The sequence below is a fragment of the Hippopotamus amphibius genome, chromosome 8 (assembly GCF_030028045.1).
Source record: "Hippopotamus amphibius kiboko isolate mHipAmp2 chromosome 8, mHipAmp2.hap2, whole genome shotgun sequence".
NCBI classification, from domain to species: Eukaryota; Metazoa; Chordata; class Mammalia; order Artiodactyla; family Hippopotamidae; genus Hippopotamus; species Hippopotamus amphibius.
In genome coordinates this window covers 88,041,600-88,066,261 of record NC_080193.1, presented here as the reverse complement: position 1 = coordinate 88,066,261, position 24,662 = coordinate 88,041,600, and the positions used below count along the sequence as shown (strand labels likewise).

Here is a 24,662-nt window from a genome sequence, read left to right as displayed (position 1 = left end):
ACAGTGTAAGGCCAGGCTCCTCCAGGAGTTGGGGAAAGGGGGTGTCTAGGACCGGAAGTGCAGGGCAGTTGGTGGGGGCAGCACCTGTATTTGAATTCCACCATCTGTTCTTGCCTGGGACTCAGGCTCCCAGCCTTGGGGCTGATGGAGAATATGCAATTGTCTTGCACACGCATTTGGTGTAGCTCAGTGCAGTCAAACTCAGCCTGCTCTGCCCATAGCTCCAGGTCGATCTGCTGGTCACTTGGGAAGAGGAAGGCCCTGGGAAGGGGATGCAAAGCAGAAGAGGTGGAGCCTCTCAGTCAGAACAGAGGCAGAAGCTCTGAGTCCCGGGCGGGATGGATGGAGGCCTCCTGTACACTCCCTTACTCATCCCCCATGAGGCAGGCTGTCCCGTGCATGTCTGAGCCAATGCTGTGGCTGTGGATTCTCATTTCATAATGGCCCCCAAACCCAGGGTCCTGGCTTCTAAATGGAAAGTGAAGATTGGGGCTCCCCTTGTGGGTGCTGGGGGGTTGGGAGCTGCTTGTATATGTGGGCCACTTTGAGCTGGGCACTGACCCTGGAGGAGTTGGTGGGACAAAGCTCTTAGGAAGGGTCATTTGAGGTACCTAGGAGTGCCAGAAACACCAAACAGGGACCCCCGAGAGGGCTGGCACTCTGGAATCCAAAGCAAGGCTGGGCATAGAATTAGGACCCCTGTAATGCCTGACACTGTAATAAAGCAGATAGTGCCCTCTAAATGGTGACCAAACAAGTGACAAAGGGGTCTCAAGGTCACAATCTGAAAAGCAGGATCCCTCCACTCTCAGAGGGATGGCACAGAACTGGCCCCAAACTAGGCAGAGTATATGAACAGGGAACAGCCAGAAGGGGAAAAGAAAATGGCTAACGCATCTGAAAAGTCTCAAGGAGAGTCAGCGAAATGCAAATCAAAACTCCCTCAAATCAATCTTAAATATTTTCACATCTGAGTTGTGAAAAATAGTTATATCCAACGCTGGTAAGTTTAGAAAGAATGGACATCCTTGAACACAGGTAGGGAGAGAACGAATTGCTACCACCTTTTGTTGTAGGAATTTTGACAGCATCTTTTAGAATAAAAAGTGCACAGAATAAAAAATGCTCTTTGACTCAGAAATTCTATTTGGGGGAATAAATGTAAGTGTGCGTACAGGCAGGCGCACGTGCACACACGCACACAGATGTTTACTATAATTTTGTTAGTGATGGCAAAAAATATTAAAAAGCACTGAGGGACTTCCTAGGTGGCGCAGTGGGTAAGAATCCGCCTGCCAATGCAGGGGGCATGGGTTTGATCCCTGGTCCAGGAAGATCCCACATGCTGCGGAGAACTAAGCCCGTGCGCCACAACTATTGACCCTGCGCTCTAGGGCCCATGAGCCACAACTATTGAGCCCGTGTGCTGCAACTACTGAAGCCCACATGCCTAGAGCCCATGCTCTGCAATGGGAGAGGCCACTGTAATGGGAAGCCCGCGCACCACAATGAGGAGTAGCCCCCGCTCGCTGCAACTAGAGAAAGCCTGTGTGCAGCAAGGAAGATCCAACACAGCCAATAAAATAAATAAATAAATAAATAGCACTGGGAACAACCAATGTCATTTAATAAAGGAGTGGTTTTAAAATGTAAGGGTCATTCATATTACAGAATATTATGCAATTATTAAAAAGATTGAGTTAGATTTATGTATTGGTCGTTATTGATCTAAAGGGAACGTTACTGACATAATGCTGAGTGAAAATGTTACTGGTCTAATGCTAAGCAGAGAGTAATGTGTATAACATCTTGCCGTTATGGTAAAAAAAAAGAAAAGGAAAAATGAAAAGAAAGAAAGAAGGAAGGAAGAAAGGAAGGAAGGAAGGAAGGAAGAAAGAAAAAGAAAGAAAGAAAGAAGAAAGAAAGAAAGAGAAAAAGAAAGGAAGGAAGGAAGGAAGAAAGAAAAAGAAAGAAAGGAGAAAGAAAGAAAGAAAGGGAAAGAGTAACTGTCCCTGCCTTGTAGCAGTGCTGAGAGTAAAAGCGCATTCCAAGCCCTCATCGCCCGAGCAGGGTGGACTGGAGAGGGAGCTGGGGGATTCTTACTCTTCTTCCATCACCCTTGTATCATTTGACTTGTTACAGGTGAATAAACTGCTTTTGTCGTTTTAGCTGCAGGATATTGCTGAGCAGCAAAACTGGCGATCTTGATCCTTCAAGGTTGTTAGGACAGCTTCCCTCTTGGCCCTCACCCAGTCTCCCTCCAATAATCCTGACCCCTCTTCCTGCCAGTCCCCTGGTGTGCGCCCCCATCTTGGGACTGCGGAAGCCAGCCAACCTGTCCCCCTGCCTCAAGCCGCTAATCCTTCTCCGAAGAAGGAGTTCAAGGCCCTGCCTGTCTCCCTGTCCATGCTGCAGCCACGCTGTGCCCTTTCCTCTCACCCGTGTCCGCACCAGGCCCTAGGTCTGGAAGGCTCTTTGCAGCCTCTCTGCCCTCTGCTCCCTGGGCTGCAGGTCTAGCGTAGCTGTAGCTTTCCCCAGGAAGCCTTTCTGATGTGCCCACCCCCGCCCACCACTTCCAAAACAGAAAAGTGGCTCTCTCCTGCACAAGTCTCTTTCACAGCATCCGTCATCACTGTGCACCAAAAGGCTGGTCCGCCCCACCTGGAGGGCAGGGCCTGGGCTCGTCTGCATTTCTATGCTGAGCTCCAGGCCCAGGGCCTGCACCTAGGAAGGCCCCCGTCAACATTTAGCCAATGACTGAACGAATGAACGAGGGAAGAGATGCCGTTAACCTATGTATCTGATGCCCGTGAGGGATCACCCCTTAAGTGCATGGCCCTACATCTCCCTGGGCCAAGGGCAGAGGCATCAGAGGAGGCCTGGAGGCAGTGGGGCAGTGGTACAGCTCCCAGTTCGCCCATGCTCCCCCTCCCATTTGGGGTTCTCTGTCCTGTCTGCTGCTGCCACCGGGCCAGATCTGCACACCCCATTTCTTACTGGTCCTAGCAGGAATAAAACCTTCCGTCTGTTCCTTATGAGCTTAGCAGAGACATGGCTAGAATTTTCAAAAATAGCCTTCTAAGAAATTGAAAGGAAACACAACAACACAAAAAGCCTAGGAGAGTCAAACCTTCCAAGGAAGGTGCCTTGCTTTTGGAATCCAGGAAGAAGCACGAACTGCCTTCCTGAACCTCAAATGATGTCCCAATGGACGGCCCGGCTCAGTGGGCACTCTGCCTGGCTTTCCTCCCGCCCCGGTTTCCAGCAACCTGGACCCTCTCCATAGAGAGTGTGAGCTGGCTTGCTCCCACACAAACACACACGCACACACAATCCACCAAAATACCCTGCTCCGCACCAGGACACAGGCCAGATCCGCTTTTCCTGCCCCCACTCCCGAGCCCTACAGGGCCTGGCTCCCGGCCACTCAACAGCGCAGTGAGTGGCAGATCCAGAGCTCCAGGCGGCCCCGGGCCTTCCCCAGCAGCCTGCCAAGCTTCCCAGTCACTCACGGCCAGGAGCCCGTAGTTACTCACAGTCCCAGCCCTTCTCAGGCAGGAGCCGCCTGATGAACCAGCTCCCCCCGCAGCCTCCCTCACAGGGAGGGGCAGGACAGCTCAGAGGGTACAGGGTGGCCGCGGCACCCCAGACGATGCAGCCCCCGCTCCCCGCCACAGCCTCACCCGCACGCCCCCTCAGGCTCGGCTCAGGCAGGAAGGTTCCCGAGACCACAGATGCCCCGCCCCCACATATGTTCTCTCTCACCCATCCACTGACACACCCAGGCTGGGCCCCTGGCTCTCTCCCCCGAGCCTGACCCAGATGGGGACACTTCTCTCTCACCTCCGTCTAGCCAAGCAAAGTTGGAAGTCATCGAAAGGAAGTTTACTAGGAAATCAGGGCGCGTGGCAGAGGCGGGGGGGAAAAGAGGAAAAGGCGCTGGCATGGAAACAGGATGCTTTCTGGGCACCCGTTCGGGACCCCAGTGGGAGGAAAGCCAAACACAGGAAGGGCCCAGCTTGGCAGGCTCAGGTCTCCAGGCCTGGGCCCCACGTGACTGGGGAAGTGCCACCTCCCCCGTGGCCAGCCTCGACCCTTCCTGCAGCCCAGGGGCTTTGCTCAGCCCTGCCATCGTCCTGACACCGGCGCTGTGGCAGCAGTGCCCTGTCCTTCCGGGCCAGAGACCCTCAGCTCGCCCCTGGGCAGGCCCAGTCCCCACGGGCCTGGGGCTCTGTCAGGGGTGCCCCAGGGCCCAGCACAGCGCCAGGGACACAGGAGCGCCTCGCAGCTTCTTGCTGACTACCCGGTGTAGGCGGGGGTTCTGGAGTTGGACACATCTGGGTTTGAACTTGGCTCTTCTGGGTCTGAAATGGCTGAGTGCTCTTGGCTGAGTCCTCAGCCTCCCATCGGTGAGTCAGCAGAGGAGGATTTTTTCCCCAGGGTTGGTGTGAGGCTCGGAGGAGAAAAGGCTCGTCCAGCCCAGTGGCTAGCCTGCAGCAGATGCACAATGGCTCCTGCTCATTCGTTAAACTGTGAAGATGACCCTGCCGGTCTCCATCAGGATGATCCTACCACTTCTGAGCCTACGGACGTGACTCGGCCAGTGACAGGTCTGGCGTCCTGCTGCGCGACCCTAGTCCCACCCTGGCCTCCCATCAATGGGGGAGGGGGTGCGCTTCACAGATACCAGGCAGCCAGGGCTACCACCAGCCAGAGAAGGCCTCCAAGCCCCTGTCCCCTGGGCCCCCGGCACCCCCCCTCTGTACCAGTCCAGGGGCACCACTCCGCTGTTCTTCAGGGCCAGGAGCACCACAGAGGGGGGAGCGTCTATCGGTGCTGCCCCAAAATTGAAGTTGAGCTTCAGAGGGGTGAAGACGGGGGGGACCTGGCTGGTGCTGTGTGGAACAGAGAAATGGTCTCAGAGACAGGGTTGGGGACAGGATGGGGCCCTTCCAGGGGTGGCTGGCTTGGCACCCATCTCCCCACAGATGGGAACTGGAGAATCTGGGACTCAGGGGCAGGGGTGGGTCAGCACTTTAGACCTCAAGCCAATCCCTGCCTTCTCCTGGCCGCTCTGGGGATGGGTAGGAATTGGGGAGGAGATAGGGAGCCTCTTCTTGGACAGGGCCTGGTGCTGGGGGCGTGGACGGAAAGCTTCAAGAACATTCCCAGACAGGCCCTGCCTCTCCCCTAGGCCCACCTCACCTGTGCCGGGTGGGCACCTTGTAGGTGAGTTCCCAGGGGGTGGGGTCACGCTGCAAGTAACTGTTGAGCAGGTCCAAGGAGAAGAGGCGCCACAGGTGCTTCCGGGTGATGCCCTCGGCACTGCCCATGGAGCAGATATCCAAGATGGAGAGTAGGGGGTACACGGCCATCAGGGACACGCGACACAGCTCCTGCTTCTCCCCAACCTTGTTATCTGGGGGAAAAGGGGTGGGCTCACCTCCCAGCTCTCCTGGGGAGGGGCGTACAGGCTGAGGGTGTGGGGGTCCCGGGCAACCTGTCCCAGGACTCTTGTCAGGAGCAGACTCTGGGATACTTCCAGCAACAGCCAAACCTTATCTGATACTTTCTACAGACGAGGCACTGTCCTAAGTGCTTCACAAACACCACTGTATTTAATATGCTCTGTTATATAATACTTACTAATGGCTTTATTGAGATATAATCTATACACCATAAAATTAACCCTTTTAACACATACAATTCAGTGATTTTTTTTCGTATATTCACAGAGTTGTACAACCATCACCACTAATTTTTGAACATTTTCATGCCTTCCAAAAGAAACCCAGTACCAAGTAGCTGTCACTTTCCATTCATCCCCCTCCCCACCCTTGGCAACAGCTAATCTACTTTCTGTCTCTGTAGATTTGCCTATTCTAGGTATTTCATGTAAATAGAATTATACAATATACAGCTTTTTGTGGCTGGCTCCTCTCACTTGGCATAATGTTTTCAAGGTTTGCCCCTGTGGCAACATGTATCTGTACTTTTTTTTTTTTTTTTTTTTTTTTGCCTAGGCACCATTATTACCCCCATTTTACAGATGTGGAAACTAAGGCATAGGGAGGTTAAACAAGTTACTAAGATTACATGACTGCTAAGTGCTGAGGCCAAGATACAATTCCAGGGAGTCTGGCTTAAGTCCACACTTAGCCACTCTCCAGTGCTGCCCTGTCTCCTACCAGGTGGCCCTGTCTCCTACCAGGCAGGCTGGTAACAACCTCATTTTATGAAGGAGGGAGCTGAGGCCCAGGGCAGCTGAGCATTTGCCTAAGATCCACAGTAAGCCAGCACAGCGTCCAGCTCGTGGTTGCTACGAGGCGTATACACCTGACACCCAAAGGCACACCCTGACACACTCACACCCCCTCTGCTAGCTCTGTCTGGACCCTCGGCACCCTCTCACCCCAAGTCCTGCTCACACAGCCCTCCCCCTTTCCTCTCTGGCCCTGGCTTTCCATGCCAGATAGCCCAGGTACCTCTGTGGGAGAGGAGAGAGTAGCTGATGGTCCAGGAGTACTGGGACCGGTGTTTGGGGCAGGCGGTCAGGCAGATGGTGTCCTGGGACCGGGGTGGCATGCTCCCCTCTGTGCGGTCCAGCTGCAGAGCTGCTCAGGGATGACGAGGTAGGGTCAAGGGCAGAGGAGGCCCTCAGTGCAGCCCAGAGAGGCCCCGGCCTTTCCTTTTTCTCTGTCCCAGATACCCTCCCTTGGGCCAGCAGAGCTCTGGTTAGAGAGCAGGCCCTGAGCCAGGAAATGGGGAGCAGAGTGTTTCCTCCAGACCAAGGCAGAGGGAGCCTGTCTCGGTGTCCCTGGCACCTGCTAAGCTCTTTGCTCCATCTAGCTGCCCCGTGGGGTAGGAGCCACCAGTAGTCCCATTTTACAGATGAGGGAGCTGAGAAAGCACAATCACCCGCCAATGCCACGCATCTGGGAAGTGGAAGCACCGAGTTTTAAGCGCTGCTCTGCCTGCCCCTGAACCATCGTCTGGTTAACCAGTCTTAACCAGCGCCCCTCACTGCCCGCCTCCCGCCCCAGTCCCGCCATGGCCTGAGTACCGAGGGGGCCGCTGCCGACAGCCTCAGGGCTGCGCTGCTCCAGGAACAGGCGGTAGTAGAGGGTGCAGTTGCCATCGTTCAGGAGCACTAGCATCCTGGTCTGCTTGCTGTTCACCAGCATGTTCCCAAAGTCCAGCTCCTTTTCCTTTGCCTGAGGGCCAGAGTCAGCCAGCCCGGGGTGGGGGGCTCCCAGGCCCATGGCCCCGTCCTTCCCACCACTGGCTTCAGAGACTCCCAAGGAAGGGCAGGTCCAGGGGTGAGAGCCAGGAGGCCAGAAGACTCCCATCCCCTGCCTTCTTGGAGTCAGGCACCCTGGGGCCTTCCCTCCCACCGATGCCCTGGCCCCTCCACCGCCTCCACCCCGAATGCACCAGGGTCCTCCCACTCACAGAGAGGCTGCTGGTGATGCCCATGCCCACCAGCCGGAGCAGGTGGTGGGTGGTGGTGGGGGGCTTGGTGCTTGGGGGCAGGCCGGTTTCCCAGACACACATCCCCACTCGGAACAGGTACTTGGTCTCCTCCAGAGGGCTGAAGGTCCATGTCAGCGTCTGAGGTCACAGAGATTATTTCCGCATGGGAGTCTCTGGGAACCCCTGCCCGGGCTCTTGGACATCTGAGGTCCCATTGCAGGATATCAAGCTATGGTGACCCTCTCTGAGTGTTTCCCCGGCCAGGCACTTACACACATTGTGTACTATGTTATCTCCCTAAGCCCCTCGATCCCTCATCCCCACAAGGTAAGTGGTATTATCTTAGTGCCTCATTGTCTGATGAGAAACTGGAGACTGAGAGATGTGGGGTAACTTGCTCAAGGTCACACAGCTGACGAAGGCGCTCGGTGGGAGCTGGGGTGTGAACTCTTGAGGCTGACTCCAAAGTCTGTGTGGTCTCTCACCTTGCAGATTACTACCGTCGGCTTCTATCAGACACCGTGTGTTGGTGGTTCTTGGCCCAAGTTTGGCCTCCCCAACTAGGAGGCCTTGGACCAAGGATTGGGGGTCTGCCAGTTTGGGTCCCACCCATGCCCTCTCCAGGGACCTGAGGCTTTGACCTCTAGGAGCCCTCTCCCTTACCCCTTAATGATAGTCACCCATCTGGCTCCACACCACCTCCCAGCGATCTCACAGCTTTAGGGACCAAGGATGGAGAGTGGACTTGCCTCAGAAACCCTGGTTCAAGTCCCAGCTCTGCAGCTCCTAATTCACAGTCTCAGTAAATGGCCTTTTCCCCCCTAAGCCTCTGTTCTTCTTTGTAAAACGGGGTGGTGGTGACAGTAGCAATCATACCTACTCGCAACGCTGGAAGACTGTGGACTGAATGGGAGGGTGAGCCTGGCCCTTGATAGGCAGGGGTAAGAGATGCTGGTGAAGGGGAGGATGACGAGTACCCTTCCCTCCAGCCTTCGGCAGCACGGCAGGGCACTCACCAGGCTCTCGTTGGGCTGGATAATCCCCCTGGTGGGCTGGACTGCCAGCGTCCTTCGGTGCTGCTGGGAGACTCTCCACTCAAACTCCAGGGGCAGACGCGAGGGGTTTCGGAAGGTGAAGAGGCTGGTGGAGGAGCAGCCCACCCAGGTGGGCTTGAAGAAGACGGTTTTAGAGGTGTCCAGCTGCAGCTGCAGTGGTTCCTCCCGGCTCTGAATGCTCACCTCCTGGGGCCAGTGAAGGGAGGATAGTGCCCTGACATCACCTGCAGCCCTGGCTCCCCAAAAAGTCACAGGCGGGCAGCTTTTCCCCCTTGGAGAGGGCATCAAAAGCCCCTCTGTCAGCCTGGGCACCACGCAGCTTCTGTCAAAGGCAGAATATGTAGTGACTGACCCAGGAGATAGTTCTTGAAAAGAACTCAGGGACTGAAAGAGGATGTACAGATCATTTAATGGGCCAGACATGGGTCCAACACCCCGGACCCTTTCCCTGGCCTGGCCCCAAACACCCCTCTATCACCTGCAGATATGAGTCTTGGGTTGCCCCCGCTCCTTCCTTGGGGACCTCTGCACCCCTTTTCTTGTCCTGGACCCCATAAGGTGGACAGGCAGGGTCCGGAGGATAGCTATTCCCAGATGTGGCCAGGGGAGCCTCTCCCTGCTGTGCCACTTCCTGGAGGAGGAGCAGCCCCAGAATGTGGCTTTGAAAAGGAAAGCCGCAGACTATGGCCCCCTCCCAAGGACCCAGTCCCCACCCCTGCCTCCTACCTTGAGATACTGGGGGCAGAAATTGAACTGCAAGTACAAAATGTGCTGCTTCCAGGAGTTGCCCTTGGGGTAGGTACAGATGAGGAAGATCTGGTGGGCTCCAGGGGCCACGAGGCCCGAGCTGGGCCGTAGGGAAATGTCTGAGCTGCTTTTAGGGGCCAGGTTGAAGGTCAGCAGCATGGAGCCTTTGTTGATCAGGAGCAGGCTGCGGTAGGAGGGTTCACTGGGGGACACTGCAGGAAATAGCTGGGATGCGAGAGAAGAGGGACCCATGCTCAAATCTAAGCGCCCTCCCCACGCCCAGCGCATACACACACGCAGGGAAGTCTGTGTGGGCTCAGGTGGAGCATCTCCCAGGAGATCCAAGATGCCTCTGCACAACCCAGTCAGTGCCTTGGAGGCAGGGAATGGAGGGCCACAGCTTGGCACCAAAAAATTCTTCTCCAGAGACCTCCAGGCAGGGAGATGGAGTGGCCACAGGAACTGGCTCGGGGAAACTCAGGCCCCTGAGACTCCCCTACCCCAAGTTTCTTCCATCTTAGGGTGCCCTCAAATCATCCTTCGGAGAACCTAGTTTCAAAGATCCTGGTCCAGAAGCTCTGGGGTAAGCAGCCTCTCCTAGATGATTCTCATGCAGGTAGCTGAGGGGAACCCCACTCTGGGAAAGGGAAAGCCCCAGCAATCCCAGCTTCCAAACATTCCTTAAGCATCTAGGGTGTGGCCAGCACCAGGCGAAGAGCTGGCTGGCTACCAAACACAAGGCCGAAATCGCTGACCTGGGTGCCCCATCCAGCTGGGGCAGTGAGAAAAGGTGCGTGATGCGGTGGGTGGGGGCGACATGGGCCCGGAATCTGCTGGATCTTAGTAAAGGCCACACACTGCTGGGAGGAACTGGCCAAGGGAAAGGGGTGGGGGTGGGGGTCAGCGAGGGGACCCGTGTGCAGCCAGGAGGTCTTCGGGAAGGGAGGCCCTTGAGCAGAAGTGTAACTAGTGAGGGGGCGAGATCAACCCCAAGCACACGGTCCAAAATTGGTGCTTTTCCAGCAACATGAGGCGTGAGGGTAGTGCAGGCGGGTGAAAAGATGGACGATGGTAACGGAAGCTGGGAAGAGGCATTGAGGGAGGAAACAGAATTGGAACTTGGCCATCTGGCTCCAGAATCTGTTTCTCAGCCTTGTTGTCATCCTGGGGCTCAGGTCAGATGGGGCCTCCAAGGGCTCTTCGGAGAGACCTGGGAATGATGATTCCCTGAGGATGGGGTTAAGCCAAGGGGCAGGCTCTGTGACCCCTGCAGGGCTGGATGATCCCCAAGGGCAGGGGCGCGTGGCGTAGGGGTGGTCGTATCCCTAGCAAGCACTCAGTAAACATAGCAAACAGAGGAGCCGAAGACTTTCAAACCTGAGTGAGAGGACCAGGGGGTATTTCAGATGGAGCAGGCTGGAGCCAGTGGTCCAAGCCCCAGATTCCTCCCAGTCCCAGTCCCGTGGTCCAAGAGAGTCCTTGATGGGCGCAGAGCCCCAGGGGCTGGCAGTGGGGAGGATGGGATGGCCAGGGATGTGTTTCTGAGGCCATCAGAGCTGGGAGAGGGATCTGCAGGCCACAGCAGAAGCCAGACTCCCCTGTCCCAGCTCCCACGGCTGCTGGGGCCACGCTCACCTTGGGGGCGTCCAGGGTATACTGAGGGATGTGGTGCTCCAAGCCAGCACAATAGCTGTGGCCTCGTGCCCGGAGCGTCAGGCACCAGGACGGGCACACAGTGCAGTCCTCTTCAATATTATTGTAGCTCCGCAGGACCTGTAGGAGGGCCGGACCCATGGATAGGCTGAGTCCTGTGTCTGCCCCTGTGGGGCACCCAGCTCGCCTGCCCTGTACTTCAGGAGCCTTAGATGGGGCCCAGAAGGGAGGGGCCCCCTGGGAAGACAGTGCAGAGAACAGCAGTCATAGCAGCCCCTTCCACTGTGCACTAGGCAGTGAGGACTCAGCCAATGTGCTCTTTAATCCTCCCAGCAGGACGAGGGTGGGGCTGGGATGTGAAAGCAGCATTCATCCTGCAGGAATGTGCCCAGAGAGCACTGGCCAATAGAAATATAACGCAAGCCACAAGTGTGAGCCGCAAACGTCATTTTAAATGCTCCAGTAGCCACATCAACAAAGTGAAACATAAAATTTATTTCAACAACATATTTTATTTAATCCAGTAGGTCCAAAATCTTATCATTTCAACATATAATTGATATATAAGTGATGCAGGAGGTATTTGCATTCTTTTTGTGTTAGGTCTTAGACATCAGTGTCTCTTCCCCTTACGGCACATCTGTTTGGACCAGACACAGTTCAAGTGTTCAGTGGCCACATGTGGCTGGTGGTTGGCATATCGGACAGTGCAGGCTACAGCCTGTAGCCTTAAAGTCTGACAGGCTCAGTAAAGCCAGGTGTCCACAGCCTTAGTCCTACAAACGTCCACGTCCCCCCACTACCAAGATATTAGAACAGAGGCAACTAAAGACTCAGCTTCGGGAAAACTTCTCAAAAGTTTGGATGAGCCCCCAAGTTTATAGATGAAAAGACCAAGGCTCAGAGACATTAAGGGACGTGCCCAAGGTCACAGAGCTGGTAAGGGACTCTGATCTTGACTGCACAGTTTTCCTCTTCCCTGAGCCCCAGCACCCAGCCACCAGGAGGGAACAGCAGGGTGGGCAGAGCAGAGGAAGGAGGGAAAGGGCAGGACGGACTGGAGATGAGGTGGGAACGACATGTCTGGGACTAAGAGGCTGGGCTGGAACAGCCTGGTCAAGGGAAGTTGGACTAGAAGACCCTCCCTACACTCACCTAATTACCGGGTGTCCCTGACTCTGCCTGTCAGGCCCTAGTACCTGCACATGGCTCTTTTAGAGGGACCACTTCCTACCTCAAGGACCAGAGAGAGGCCAGGACCCCCACCCCCACCCCAGCCAAGAGCCCCAGGAAACTACATGCACCAGAATTTTCCAAAGGGCTTGAGCCCCACTGAGTTCTCCCTCTGAAAGTGGTACGAGGCACACATGAGTGAAACATGGGAGCAGAGTCTGGCACAGAGAGGGTGCCTCCTCCATCACCCCATCCCCGCCTCCAACCCCACACCCTGCCGTTCAGGCTCCAGGGCAGAGAACCCACCTTCCCTCATCTCGTCTGCCCACACACACCTTATAGACAGCGAAGGCTTCAAGCTCCGCGGCGTACAGGCAGTTGGGGTGAGGCGGCCGGAAGTGCAGGCGCATGGCTGTGGACTTGAGAGGGGGCACATCACAGGTGTCTGGAGTCACCCAGAAGGGGCAGTCAGCCCTGTGCGTCCAGGCCACAGTGATCTTGCCGTTGGTGTGGTTCACCAGGCACAGAGGAACAGGGTTGGGGTCCTTGGGCCTGGGGCAGGCACCAAAATCCACTTCGACTGGCTCAATGCTGATGGGCGGGGGAAAGATGGCCGTGTCGTTGGTGCCGTCAAAGAAGTACTCAGTCATGGGGGGGATGAGGGGATACTGCGGAGCTGGTACGTCCTCCAGGTCCTGCGTGGGGAGAGACGGGTGGGCGGGGGCCCAGCTGCCATTCCTCCTGCCGCTGCCCCTCATGTGCGTGCTCCTTTGTGGAAAAGGCTACAAGAGCGCCACACAGTCATCCCTGACTACTACCAGTGCCCACGGGGCTGTGGGGCACAGGACTGCCCAAGAACTGCTAGAGAAGGGGGCATGAACTTGGGGAGGGTAGATGGCCCCGGGAGCCCAAGAGGGGTCCATCGAACCTCGATGGGAATCATCAGGGCACCGTTCTTATCCTGCTCCAGCTTCTTCTCCCTCAACATGATACCCAGGATGTCAGGCGGGTAGAGCGTCAGGCCCCTCGCCAGGTGCGTGCGGTACCAAGTGAGGTGCTGAGGCCTGAGGATGGCCGGCTTGGTGCTGTCCGAGTGGCACGTTCCAATCAGGTCCAGGAACAGTGGATCCTGTGACATTTGTCTGTGTGAGGCTAGATTTGAGCCTCCACTCACCACCTTGGCCAGAGACCAGCTGGTCATGGCACAGTTTGCACGACCTTGTCCAGGGGCCTGGGTTGGGGTCGTCACGTCAAGGCTCTCTGCCCTGCACATGCTGCGTGGGGTGACGTCCTGTCCCCGCTACCCCAGCCCATCCCCAGCATCGGCACCGAAGTCCTTGGCCTGCAGCAGTCACAGCAAGACGGGCCTACCCACCCGGCTTGGAGCGAGCATTCACGAGCCCCGAGCCAAGCTCTGGCTCCAAAAGTCAAGCTGGGGCCCTGGAGGAGATGATCCAGGCAGACAGCCTTGGAAGTTCCAGAATACAGGGGGCGGAGCACCACGCGCTATCGTCATGACTGGGCCTCGGATTGGCCCCTCCAGCTCCCAGGGGAGCCCCTGCCCACCCCCTGCCCCCAGCTCACCTGGTGGTGGATGAGACAGGCCACCCGCCGAAAGTGGATGATGGGGTGAGTGGGCCGGAAGGCACAGTGCAGGGTCCGGCGGGCCTTGCCCACCAGGGTCCCAAAGGCAGGTCTGATGCTGAAGATGCTCTCCTGACAGTCAATGTCGAACTGGAAGTGGGCCGTGCAGTCTGACTTGTTCTCAATCCACAGGGACTGCTCTGAGTGCGTCCCAAGGTTAACCCAGCTGAAGTCAACGCAGTAGCGCTGCAGGGACACATCAGGACCTGGGCGGAAGAGATGGGGGCTCTGTGAGTGGGCCCTGCCCCCTGAGTGGGTCTCAAAAGGTACCCCTGATGGGAGGTGCTGCTTCCTGGAGACAGTAGATTGGGCTGGACAGGCCTGAGCAGACCACCAGGTCACCAGGGGTGAGCATGGGAACAATACCTCCAGGTGTCCTCGACTGATTCCTCATGGAGCCCACCAGGGGGCAGCAGACACCCAGGCTGAGGGCTAGGAGGCCCAGAGCCACGAAGAGCAGGCGGTTGCCAATGACAAGCGTGGGCTGCTCGTGTCTCCAGAGGGAGCGCAGTGTCCGGGGGTTGCCAGTACCTCTACAGAAGCCAACGACTTTGAGCAGCGTTTGGGAGGCACAGCCAGAGGGCGTGATGGACAAGTAGTCCACAGTCCTGACGTCCAAGGTCTCCGGGTGGAAGAACACGGACACGCATTTCTTCTCTCCCGGGGGCACGATGCCATGGGCCGTGGGGCATGAGAAGGCCTGGTCTTTGGCCAGCAACTCTGGGGCCACTTCGATCCTGAAGGGGGCACTCACCTGTGGGGCCAGGTGGGGACAGGAGGGGGTCAGGTCACAGGCTGGCTTGGTCTGTCTTTACCAAGGTGCCCAGTTGAGGGGGTGAGGGCAGCTGAAGCTGCACCTGTGTCTCAGTCATCAGCTTTGATCACGGAGCAAGGCTGCCTTGGCCGGGAGGAAGAAAGGGGCCGAACCGTGAGCCCTGCACTGGGACCGCCCGGAAGGCGCACCTTTTCCTTTTCCTTTTCCCAAAGGTACCACAAAGGCTAGCAGTAGTCCTGGCCTCAGGACACCTTCAGGCTGCTCTTGGGGTTGCTCAGCAGGGCGGGGGTGGGGGTCAAGGGACATCCCAGCCCAGCCCCCAGCTGAGAGGAGAGGGGGACCCCTGTTGACACGAGTGTTAGCAACAGACATGGGTACGTGAGGCTTGCAGCATTCCGTACAGGAGGTGGGTATAAGGAGCACCTGGACCCGTGGTCCCTGAGTCCTGCCCCCACTCCCCCGACCTGCACAGGACACATACCACTGACGGGTTATACAGCTTGATCTGCCTCTCGGCGGTACAGCCCACGGCAACAGAGCCAAAGTGCAGCACTTTCTGGATGCCCTCGGCATCCTGGTCTTCTGGGCGCTTCTGCTTTATGCTCACCAGCAGCTGGGCGCATTTGGCTGGGCGGAGAGAGGGGAGTCTTGGGGAGAAACCACCGGGGCCTCTGTGGCCCCAGCTGAACAGCACTTCAAAGAAGACAGGGGTCCCCAGGGAAACACCAAGGAAAACAAAGAGAAGGCAAAGCCTGCAGGGCTCAGGGAGGGCAGAAGGCTGGAGGAGGTTCCATGGGGGCCAGGTCAGGGCGGTGCGGAGGGGGCACACTGAGGCTTCGATCCCCAGGGAGGTTCAGCAGGGGGCTCCAGGGGTGGGCGAGAGGTCGGGCCTCACCCACAGCCTGCAGCTGGATGCTGCTCTTCTGCTTGCTGCCCTGCCCGTACCAGCACGTGGCCTGAACTTCGTAGATGACAGCCATAAGGGGCTGAAAGGTCACCTTGACCCGGCAGGCCTGGCCTGGCTCCAGCAGCCCCGTGGTGGGCAGCATCTGGAATGGGCTGGGCGACTCCCAGGTGAAGAAGGTGGGCAGGTCCCTGGAGGGGGCGGGCGGGTCAGAGCCACTGGGCTCCCTCTGAAAACTGACCCTGCTTTAGAAAGGCGGAGATGCCCCTTCACTCCCCCCGCCCTCTTCCACCACCACACACGCCGGTCTCTCCTGCTCCCCAGAGCCCTCCTCACAGTTCTTACTCTTCCCACCTCTGGGCCTCAGCCACTGCCCTCACCCGACATTGTCCAGGCAGAACCAGGCCTCGGCCATGTCCCCCACGGCGCACATGGGCAGCTGCAGGGACGGCGGGCAGATCAGACTGTGGCAGGGCAGGGTGGCTCTCAGGTCCACACAGAACATCCCCTCTGCTTTCTCAAACCACAGCTGGTCCATGTACTCTTTCTGCAGTGTGGGGGTGGGGAGGCAGAGGCAGTCACCAATCAGTGGTACTCGGGTGGTACTCAAGGACCACGTACCCGACCCCGGCCCTCAGTCATCCCTCCAACACAACCGCTGAGGGCTCAGCTGGGCCATGGCCCTCCATGTCAGTCTCTGAAGAAAGGGTCAGTTACTTATGCTCCAGCACTGTCTTGGTCTCAAAGATGTAGGGCCTCTTTTGTGAAGAACAAAGTATTTGGGGGAACATTTTGAGAGCAGGAAGAGGCCAAGGAATATAGGGCTTTCTGATGGCCAACACAATAGCACAGCCTTTCCCCACAACAACATGCAACTGGGAAGCCCCCTCTATCTAATGAGTTTTGGCTCCAGCTGGGGGCATGTGGGTGTGGTGGGGAGCTCCTTGCTGCTCTGCCCTGTGTCCTGCTCTGAGGTCACTGTGCCCATGTCCCTCCCTGCCCTCCACTCACCGTGGCAGACCTTACCTCCTCCAGAGGCCGGAAGATGATGGGGACTGAGAGGGTTATACCTGGGCTCAGGAACATGGGCTGGGGGATGGCCGTGAAGAAGTACTTGGTCTTGGGGGGCCTAGGGGAGGGAGCCAGTGGATAAGCACTTCAGGATCAGAAAACTAGAAAAGGCAGAAATATTAGGGAATATTCTGGAAAGCCAAGCAGGCTTGAGTCTGTGGAACCCTGGAAGGGGAAACACAGAGCTTCTGTCACAGGAGGAACTGTCTCCCTCATCCTACCACTCTTTTCTTGCAGACCTTCACTCCAGGATGTCAGAGCACTGAATGAAAAGATACAGGGGCAAGGGAGCAGGGCTTGTACCTCAGATGCATATGGTGGTCAGTGGGGCCTGGGATGGGGAAGGCTGCCCTGATTTCACCAAATCCCTGAGCATTTAGCTGGGGGAAACCAAAGCTGAGAATAGAGGTGCCAGGGATGCCTTTCCCAGCAGAAACCTCAGCAGAGCTGTAGAGTTTCTGGGTTAGTCAAAACTATAGATGCTGCAGACTTCAAAAACATTAATAAGAAGACAGTATTGCCAAAAACTCTATACCAATAAGTTCATAGGAATGTATAATTGACCAAAACTGACTCAAGAATTATACAGTACGTTTTACAGCCACCCTACCTAAAATTATCCAAAAATTGAATAAATAGTCAAAAATTTTCCCACAAAGAAAACACCAGGCCAGATGGCTTCACAGCAAGTAGCACCAAGCATTTGATAATTCTAGCTTTGCTTTCCCAATAACAGAAAACAAGGAAACCCTCCCCAACATATTCTACGAATCCATCATAACATTGTTATCAAAACTTGACAGTTATGAGAAGAAAGGAAAATTACGGGCCACACATAAATGAAATATTGTCAAAAAGAATTTAACGATGTGTATAGAAAGAATACTCAATCATGACCAAGTTAGGCTTATTCTAGGAATACACAATTGATTTAACATAAAAAAATCAATTAATGTAATTCACTGTATTAAGAAATTAAGAGAGAAAAAAATCAAGTGATCATCTTAATAAAGAAAAATGTTAGATAAACTTCAACATATGTTTATAACAAAAACTCTCAGCAACCTAGGAATAGAAGGGAACTTCCTTAACCTGATAAAGGCTAAAAAAAGAAAAAAAAAACAACTACAGGAAACATCCAAATTAATGGTGAAACACTGGAATCTTTCACATTGAGATCATGAACAAAACAAGGATGCTTCTATAACCACTTCTGTTCAGCACTTTCCTTTTCAATAGTGCAGTAAGGAAAGACAAAGAAAGAAAGGATATAGGATTGGAAAGGAAGAAAAAATGCCATTTTCATATAAGATATGAATGTGTACATGGAAAAAAGAATTGACAAATACATTATTAGAATGAATGAGAGAATTTACCAAGGTTGCTGGGCACAAGGTTATGGACAAAACATCCATATTTTTAAAAAATGACTTTCTAAAAAGCCAACAACAAGCAGAAAATGAAACAACTTTAAAAGATATCATACTCAACATCACATAATATAAAACACTTAGGTATAAATCTAACTAAAGATGTGTAAAACATCTATGGAGAAAATTTTACATTTTATTGAGAGATGAAAGAAGACCTAAAAAAATATAAAGATAAACCATGGTGATGAAAGACTCAATTTGTAATAATGTCAATTCTCCCCAAATTAATCTGTAGGTTCAACTAAATTCCAATCAAAATCTCAAAAAGTAGTTTATGTGTATGTGTGATAAGCTGATTTGAAGATATATATGAAAATTCAAAGGACCAAGGATAGCCAAGAAAATCTTGAATAAGAATGAAGTTGGAAGACTTACACTACAAGATAATCAAAATTTATTGTGAGCTCTAATAATTAATTCAGGATGATATTTATTGGCCCAGGGAGAGATGAATAGAGCAAGGCAACAAAACAGAGTTCAGAAATGGATCTATACACATATGGACACTTGATACACATCAGTGGTGGGAGAGACCATCATGGAAAGTATCAACTTTTCAACAGATGGTGTTGGGACAACTGAACATTTGGTTGAAGAAAAAAAATGTCATTGAAACCCTACTTCAAACCATTTGCAAAAATCAACTCCCTATAGATAAAAGAGAAATATTAAAGGCAAAATTATAAAGTCTTTAGAAGATACTATAGAAGAATATCTCCATGACCTAGGTAAGGGTAGAGAAGAACTTCTTAAACAAGATATAAAAAAGCAAGACTTCCCTGGTGGTACAGTGGTTAAGAATCTACCTGCCAATGCAGGGGACACAGGTTAGAGCCCTGGTCCAGGAAGATCCTACATGCTGTGGGACAAATAAGCCCGTGTGCCACAACTACTGAGCCTGTGCTCTAGAGCCTGTGAGCCACAATTACTGAGCCCACGTGCCACAACTACTGAAGCCTGTATGCCTAGAGCCCGTGCTCCACAACAAGAGAAGCCACAGCACTGAGAAGCCCAAGGACCACAACAAAAGAGTAGCCCCCACTCGCTGCAACTAGAGAAAGCCTGAGTGCAGCAACTAAGACCCAATGCAGCCAATAAATAAATAAATTTATTTATTTTAAAAAGATACAAAAAGCATCAAACATAAAAGAAAACTATTGGTACATTTGATTCCTTTGAAATTAAGAACTTTTCTTCAAAAGACACGATAGAGTAAAAGACAAAAGTCGCAAGGTGGGAGAAGATATCCACAACACATCACTGACAAAGGATTAGTATCCTCAATAAGAATTTCTATCAAAAAAAGACAATCTAGCACAGTGAAGGAGATCATAAACAAAATGAAAAGATAACCCACAGAATGCGAGACAATATTTGCAAATGAATTGACTGACAAGGGATTAATCTCCAAAATATACAAACTGCTCATGAAGCTCAATATCAAAAAAACAAACACCCAATCAAAAAATGGGTGGAAGATCTAAATAGACATTTCTCCGAAGAAGACATACAGATGGCCAAGAGGCACATGAAAAGATACTCAACATCACTAATTATTAGAGAAATGTAAACCAAAACTACAATGAGGTATCACCTCACACCTGTCAGAGTAGGCATCATCAAAAAATTTACAAACAATGAAAGCTGGAGAGGGTGTGGAGAAAAGGGAACCCTCCTACACTGATGGTGGGAAGGTAAATTGGTGCAGCCACTGTGGAGAACAGCATGGAGGTTCCTTTAAAAAACTAAAAATAGAGCTGCCATATGATCCAGCAATCCCACTCCTGGGCATATATCCTGAGAAAACCATAATTCAAAAAGATACATGCCCAATGTTCACTGCAGCACTATTTACAATAGCCAGGACATGGAAGCAACCTAAATGCCCATCGACAGAGGAATGGATAACGAAGATGTGGTACATATATACAATGGAATATTACTCTGCCATAAAAAGAGTGAAGTAATGCCATTTGCAGCACCATGAATGGACTAGAGATTGTCATGTGAGTAAAGTAAGACAGAGAAAGACAAATATCATATGATATCACTTATATGTGGAATCTAAAAAAATGGTACAAGAGAACTTGCAAAATAGAAATAGAGTCACAGATGTAAAAAACAAACTTGGGGGGGGGGAGGGAGGGATAAACTGGGAGATTGGGATTGACATATACACACTCCTGTATATAAAACAGATACCTAAGAAGGACCTACTGTAGAGCAAAGGGAACTCTACTCAGTACTCTTTAATGACCTATATGGGAAAAGAATCTAAAAAAGAGTGGATATATGTGTATGAGTAACTGATTCATTTTGCTGTACCGCAGAAACTAACACAACATTGTAAATCAACTATACTCCAAAAAAAAATTAAAAGAAAAAAAAGAATCTACAAAGAAGACATACAGATAGTTAATATGAAAAGATGCTCAACACTGCTAATTATTAGAGAAATGCAAATCAAAACAGCGAGATATCACCTCACACCTGTCAGAATAGCTATCATCAAAAAGTCTACAAATAACAAATGTTGGTGAAGACGTAGAGAAAAGGGAACGCTTGTATTGTTGGTGGGAATGCAAATTGGCCAGTCATCACGGAAAACAGTATGGAGTCTCCTCAAAAAACTAACAATAGAACTACCACAGATCCAACCATTCCACCCCTGGGTATATGTCCGGAAAAAAACAAAAACACTAATTGGAAAAGATACATGCACCCCAACATTCATAGCAATAGTCAACCCAAGCATCCATCAGCAGACAAATAGGATATACTACAATGGGATATTACTCAGCCAGAAAATAAAGAATGAAATTTTGCCATTTGCAGCAACATGGATGGACCTAGAGAATATTATGCTTAGTGAAGTAAGTCAAAGACAAATACTGTATGCTATCACTTATATGTGGAATCTAAAAAATAAAACGAATGTATACAGCAAAACAGAAACAGACTCGGATATAGAAAACAAATGGTTGGTTACCAGTGGGGAGAGGGAAGGGGGGAGGGGCAAGATAGGGGTATGCGATTAAGAAAAACAAACTACTAAGTTTAAAATAGGTAAGCAGTCAGAAAGAGAAAAACAAATAACGTATACTAACACATATATACGGAACATAGAAAAATGGTACAAATCAACTGGTTTGCAAGGCAGAAATAGAGACACAGATGTAGAGAACAAGCATATAGACACCAAGTGGGGGGAGGGGGGGTTGGGGTGGGATGAACTGGGAGACTGAGATTGCCATATATACATTACTAATAAGAAAAAAATATCAAATTGTACACTTTAAATATATGCAGTTTATTTTATGTCAATTGTATCTCAATAAAGGTCTTAAAGAGAAAACAAAAAAACAAAAAACAAAACAAAAAACAAAACAAAAACAAAACAACAACAAAAAATAAAATAGATAAGCAACAAGGATATATTGCAGAGTACAGGGAATTATAGCCCTTATCTTGTAATAACTTTTTAAAAAATTTTTATTGGAGTATAGGCGATTTACAATGTTGTGTTAGTGTCTGCTGTACAGCAAAGTGAATCAGTTACTCATACACATATATCCACTCTTTTTTAGATTCTTTTCCCATATAGGTCATTAAAGAGTATTGAGTAGAGTTCCCTTTGCTCTACAGTAGGTCCTTCTTAGGTATCTGCTTTATATATAGGAGTGTGTATATGTCAATCCCAGTCTCCCAGTTTATCCCTCCCGCCTTATCCTCTGGTAACCATATATCTTGTAATAACTTTTAATGGAATGTAATTTATAAAAATACTGAATCACTATGCTACACATGTGAAACTAATATAATTTCACATGTATATGAACCAGTTATATTTCAATTTTTTTAAAAAATGAAAAAAATATATAATCTAATAGAAAAATGGGCACAGACTTAAACAGGAATTTCACACATGAAATGGCCAGTCACATATGAAAAGACACTCAATTATTAGTAACCAGAAAAATGCAAATTAAACACACAACAAATTACCATTATTGGTAAAACTTTTAAATCCTAACAATATCAATTATCGGTAAAGATATAGGGGAATGGGAACGCTCATATGGGGCTGGTGGGAATATAAATGGATACAAGTACTTTGGGAGTTTGACAAACATGTACAAACATCTACAAAAAGCAAACATGTACATATGCTAAGTCACAGTCATTGTACTCCCATGTATCTACCCTAGAAAAACTCTTGAACTTGTGCAATAAGAGATGTATACAGTCCCAAACTGGAAACAACCCAAATATCCCTTAACAGAAGAATGGATGAATGCATAGAAGTATACATTGGGCTGTTATACTGTGATGAAAAAGGATGAACTAAATCTGCCTGTAGATGAGTCTTACAAACAACTGAGCAAACTAAAAGTGCAACAGAAGTATACCATGGGGACTTCCCTGGTGGCGCAGGGGTTAAGAATTCACCTGCCAATGCAGGGGACACCAGTTCAAGCCCTGGTCTGGGAAGATCCCACATGCCATGGAGCAACTAAGCCCATGAGCCACAACTACTGAGCCTGAGCTCCAGAGCCCACGAGCCACAACTATTGAGCCCACGTGCTGCAATTACTGAAGCCTGCGCGCCTAGAGCCCTTGCTCTGCAACAAGAGAAGCCACTGCAATGAGAAGCCCGCACACTGCATCGAAGAGTATCCCCAACTCACGGCAACTAGAGAAAGCCCATGCGCAGCACGAAAACCCAACTCAACCAATAAATAAATAAATGAATGAATTTTTTAGAAAGTATACCATGTTATCCCACTCATATAAAGTTCATAAGAAGGTAAAATTAAACTGTAACACTTAGGGATACAAACATAAGTGGCAAATTCTTTTGAGAAAAACAAGAAAATCCTTATTATGAAAGACAGGATAGTGGTTATCCTTATGGGTAGGGAAGGTGTTCCAGTGGGGGTGGGGGGACGCATACCGGGAGAAGGTGAGCTTCAGACACTGTTATCATTCCATTATTTAATCTGGTCACATGGGTTCCACTTTCAACAACTATTCAAACTGTACACAGTTCATACACTCTTCTGGTTTTATGTGACAATTTGAAAGTGTGTTTTTAAAGAGTGGCTGCTTTGAGGGCTTGAGGGATCAGGGCCTTAGTCTCTGATCCCTCATACCGGTACCTGTACTTTATCTTCTGGATTTTCAAAGATAGATTTTTCAGAACAAGATTCTTGGTGATCTCCTTCCCCAACTCCCAGCCTTTCCACTGCAGCACCTCAGCCACCTCAATGCCCCAGATGACCCTCTTCTTCACTTTGTCCTCCTTCTTTGGGAAGCACATCTGAGTGTTCATGGAGCTGGCAGGCTGTCCGGTTGGCAGGGAGAAAGGGGAGAAGAAAGCGAGGTGGGATTCAATGACCCAGAGAATGGGCAAAGATCTCCCCACCTCCAGAAAGTAATGAATTACACCACTCCTCACCCCTGGGGGATGGTCTGGAGAGAGAAGATGTGGGGCATCAAAGCCCTGGAGTCAAATATTACCTTTCCTGAGGTCACTGGAATGGTTTTCCAACTAGATTCTCTGAGACCCTGTCCCTGAAGCCACTCCATTGCCCATCCCGCCCAGTACACTCAGCAGCTTTAGCTGGCCTGCTGTGCTCCTCAGTGCACCCTCAGACACCACTCTGCTCAGATGCTGCCGCCTCCTCCTCCTCTTCCTCCCCATTCTACCCCTTCTCTACAGAAGCCTCTCCTAGCTGGAGTGGTCTATCCTGGGAAATTTTTCAGAACACAGGGATACTCCACCATCCCCTCTCCCATCCCTTACCTAGCTGGTGGAGCAGAGGAAGAGCCAATTTGCCTGCAACCAACCCGCACCCCACACCTTGACTTCAAGGCCACTCCAAGCACTTCTCCTAATGATGCTAGCGGTTCACTGTGCCAACGCTTCCTGTCTATAATGGAAAATCCTTTCATGGGCCAATCCCTAACCCCTATCTATCTGAGGAGGAAAGGGGATGTTAAAATCCCTGGGGTGGCAAGATGGCAGGAGGATGAACCAGGTGCTTCTTCCTACCAGTCATTGCTCTGAACCTAAATTCACTGTCATTTTACTTTATCTTTGACCACGTATTGTTTCTGTATCATTACACAACATAAGGATATATTTATTTATCTGTTGGACAGATATCTGTTGACTACCTATGATGCACCGACACTGTACTAGTTTAGGTGTCAGGACTACAAGAGTGAATACGACTGGCAACTCCCTTCTCTCTTGGAGGTTACATCTCTGTTTCAACATATTCAGAGAGTGTCGGATGGCCTGATCTGCCCATGGAGGAAAGGTGACATGGGTGATCGTTTACTACACATTTATTATAAAAGGATCACTTATTACAAATATCAGTTGGTGCATCAGTTAGGGTCCAACCAGAAAAACAGAAGCCACTCTGGGTGTTTAAAATAAGGAATTTAATGCACAACCAGGGGATAGTGAAGTAACCCCAAAGTTAACAATATCAAAAGGCTGCTACTGCACATAGGTTAGTATGTGTAAGTGATGGGGTTCTCAGAGCCCAGAGGCCTGTCTGGTGGGGACTGGAGTCAGACAGGGAGATGCAGCTGCTGCTGGAGACACTGTCAAAAGCAGAGAGAGAAGAAAAGAAATACCCTGGCTTCTCCCTTCCTCCCACCTTCCAACCTCCTGCCAGCTCAGAGCAGAGCGGGGAAGGGTGGTGAGTGAATCTGTGAGC

General features: G+C 51.2%; 1 protein-coding gene across 1 annotated transcript in view; it reads right to left on the bottom strand.

Moving 5' to 3' along the window:
• Positions 1-24,662, bottom strand: part of CFAP65 (cilia and flagella associated protein 65) — a 41,224-nt gene that overhangs the window by 9,950 nt on the left and 6,612 nt on the right. Inside the window, 18 exon segments of the mRNA XM_057746500.1 lie at positions 85-261; positions 4,767-4,895; positions 5,206-5,419; positions 6,486-6,614; positions 7,064-7,214; positions 7,453-7,611; positions 8,490-8,714; positions 9,255-9,500; positions 10,911-11,048; positions 12,437-12,796; positions 13,030-13,230; positions 13,686-13,951; positions 14,277-14,499; positions 15,002-15,147; positions 15,416-15,615; positions 15,805-15,971; positions 16,451-16,553; positions 23,088-23,272. Of these exon segments, the coding sequence (XP_057602483.1) occupies positions 85-261; positions 4,767-4,895; positions 5,206-5,419; positions 6,486-6,614; positions 7,064-7,214; positions 7,453-7,611; positions 8,490-8,714; positions 9,255-9,500; positions 10,911-11,048; positions 12,437-12,796; positions 13,030-13,230; positions 13,686-13,951; positions 14,277-14,499; positions 15,002-15,147; positions 15,416-15,615; positions 15,805-15,971; positions 16,451-16,553; positions 23,088-23,272 (3,419 nt within the window).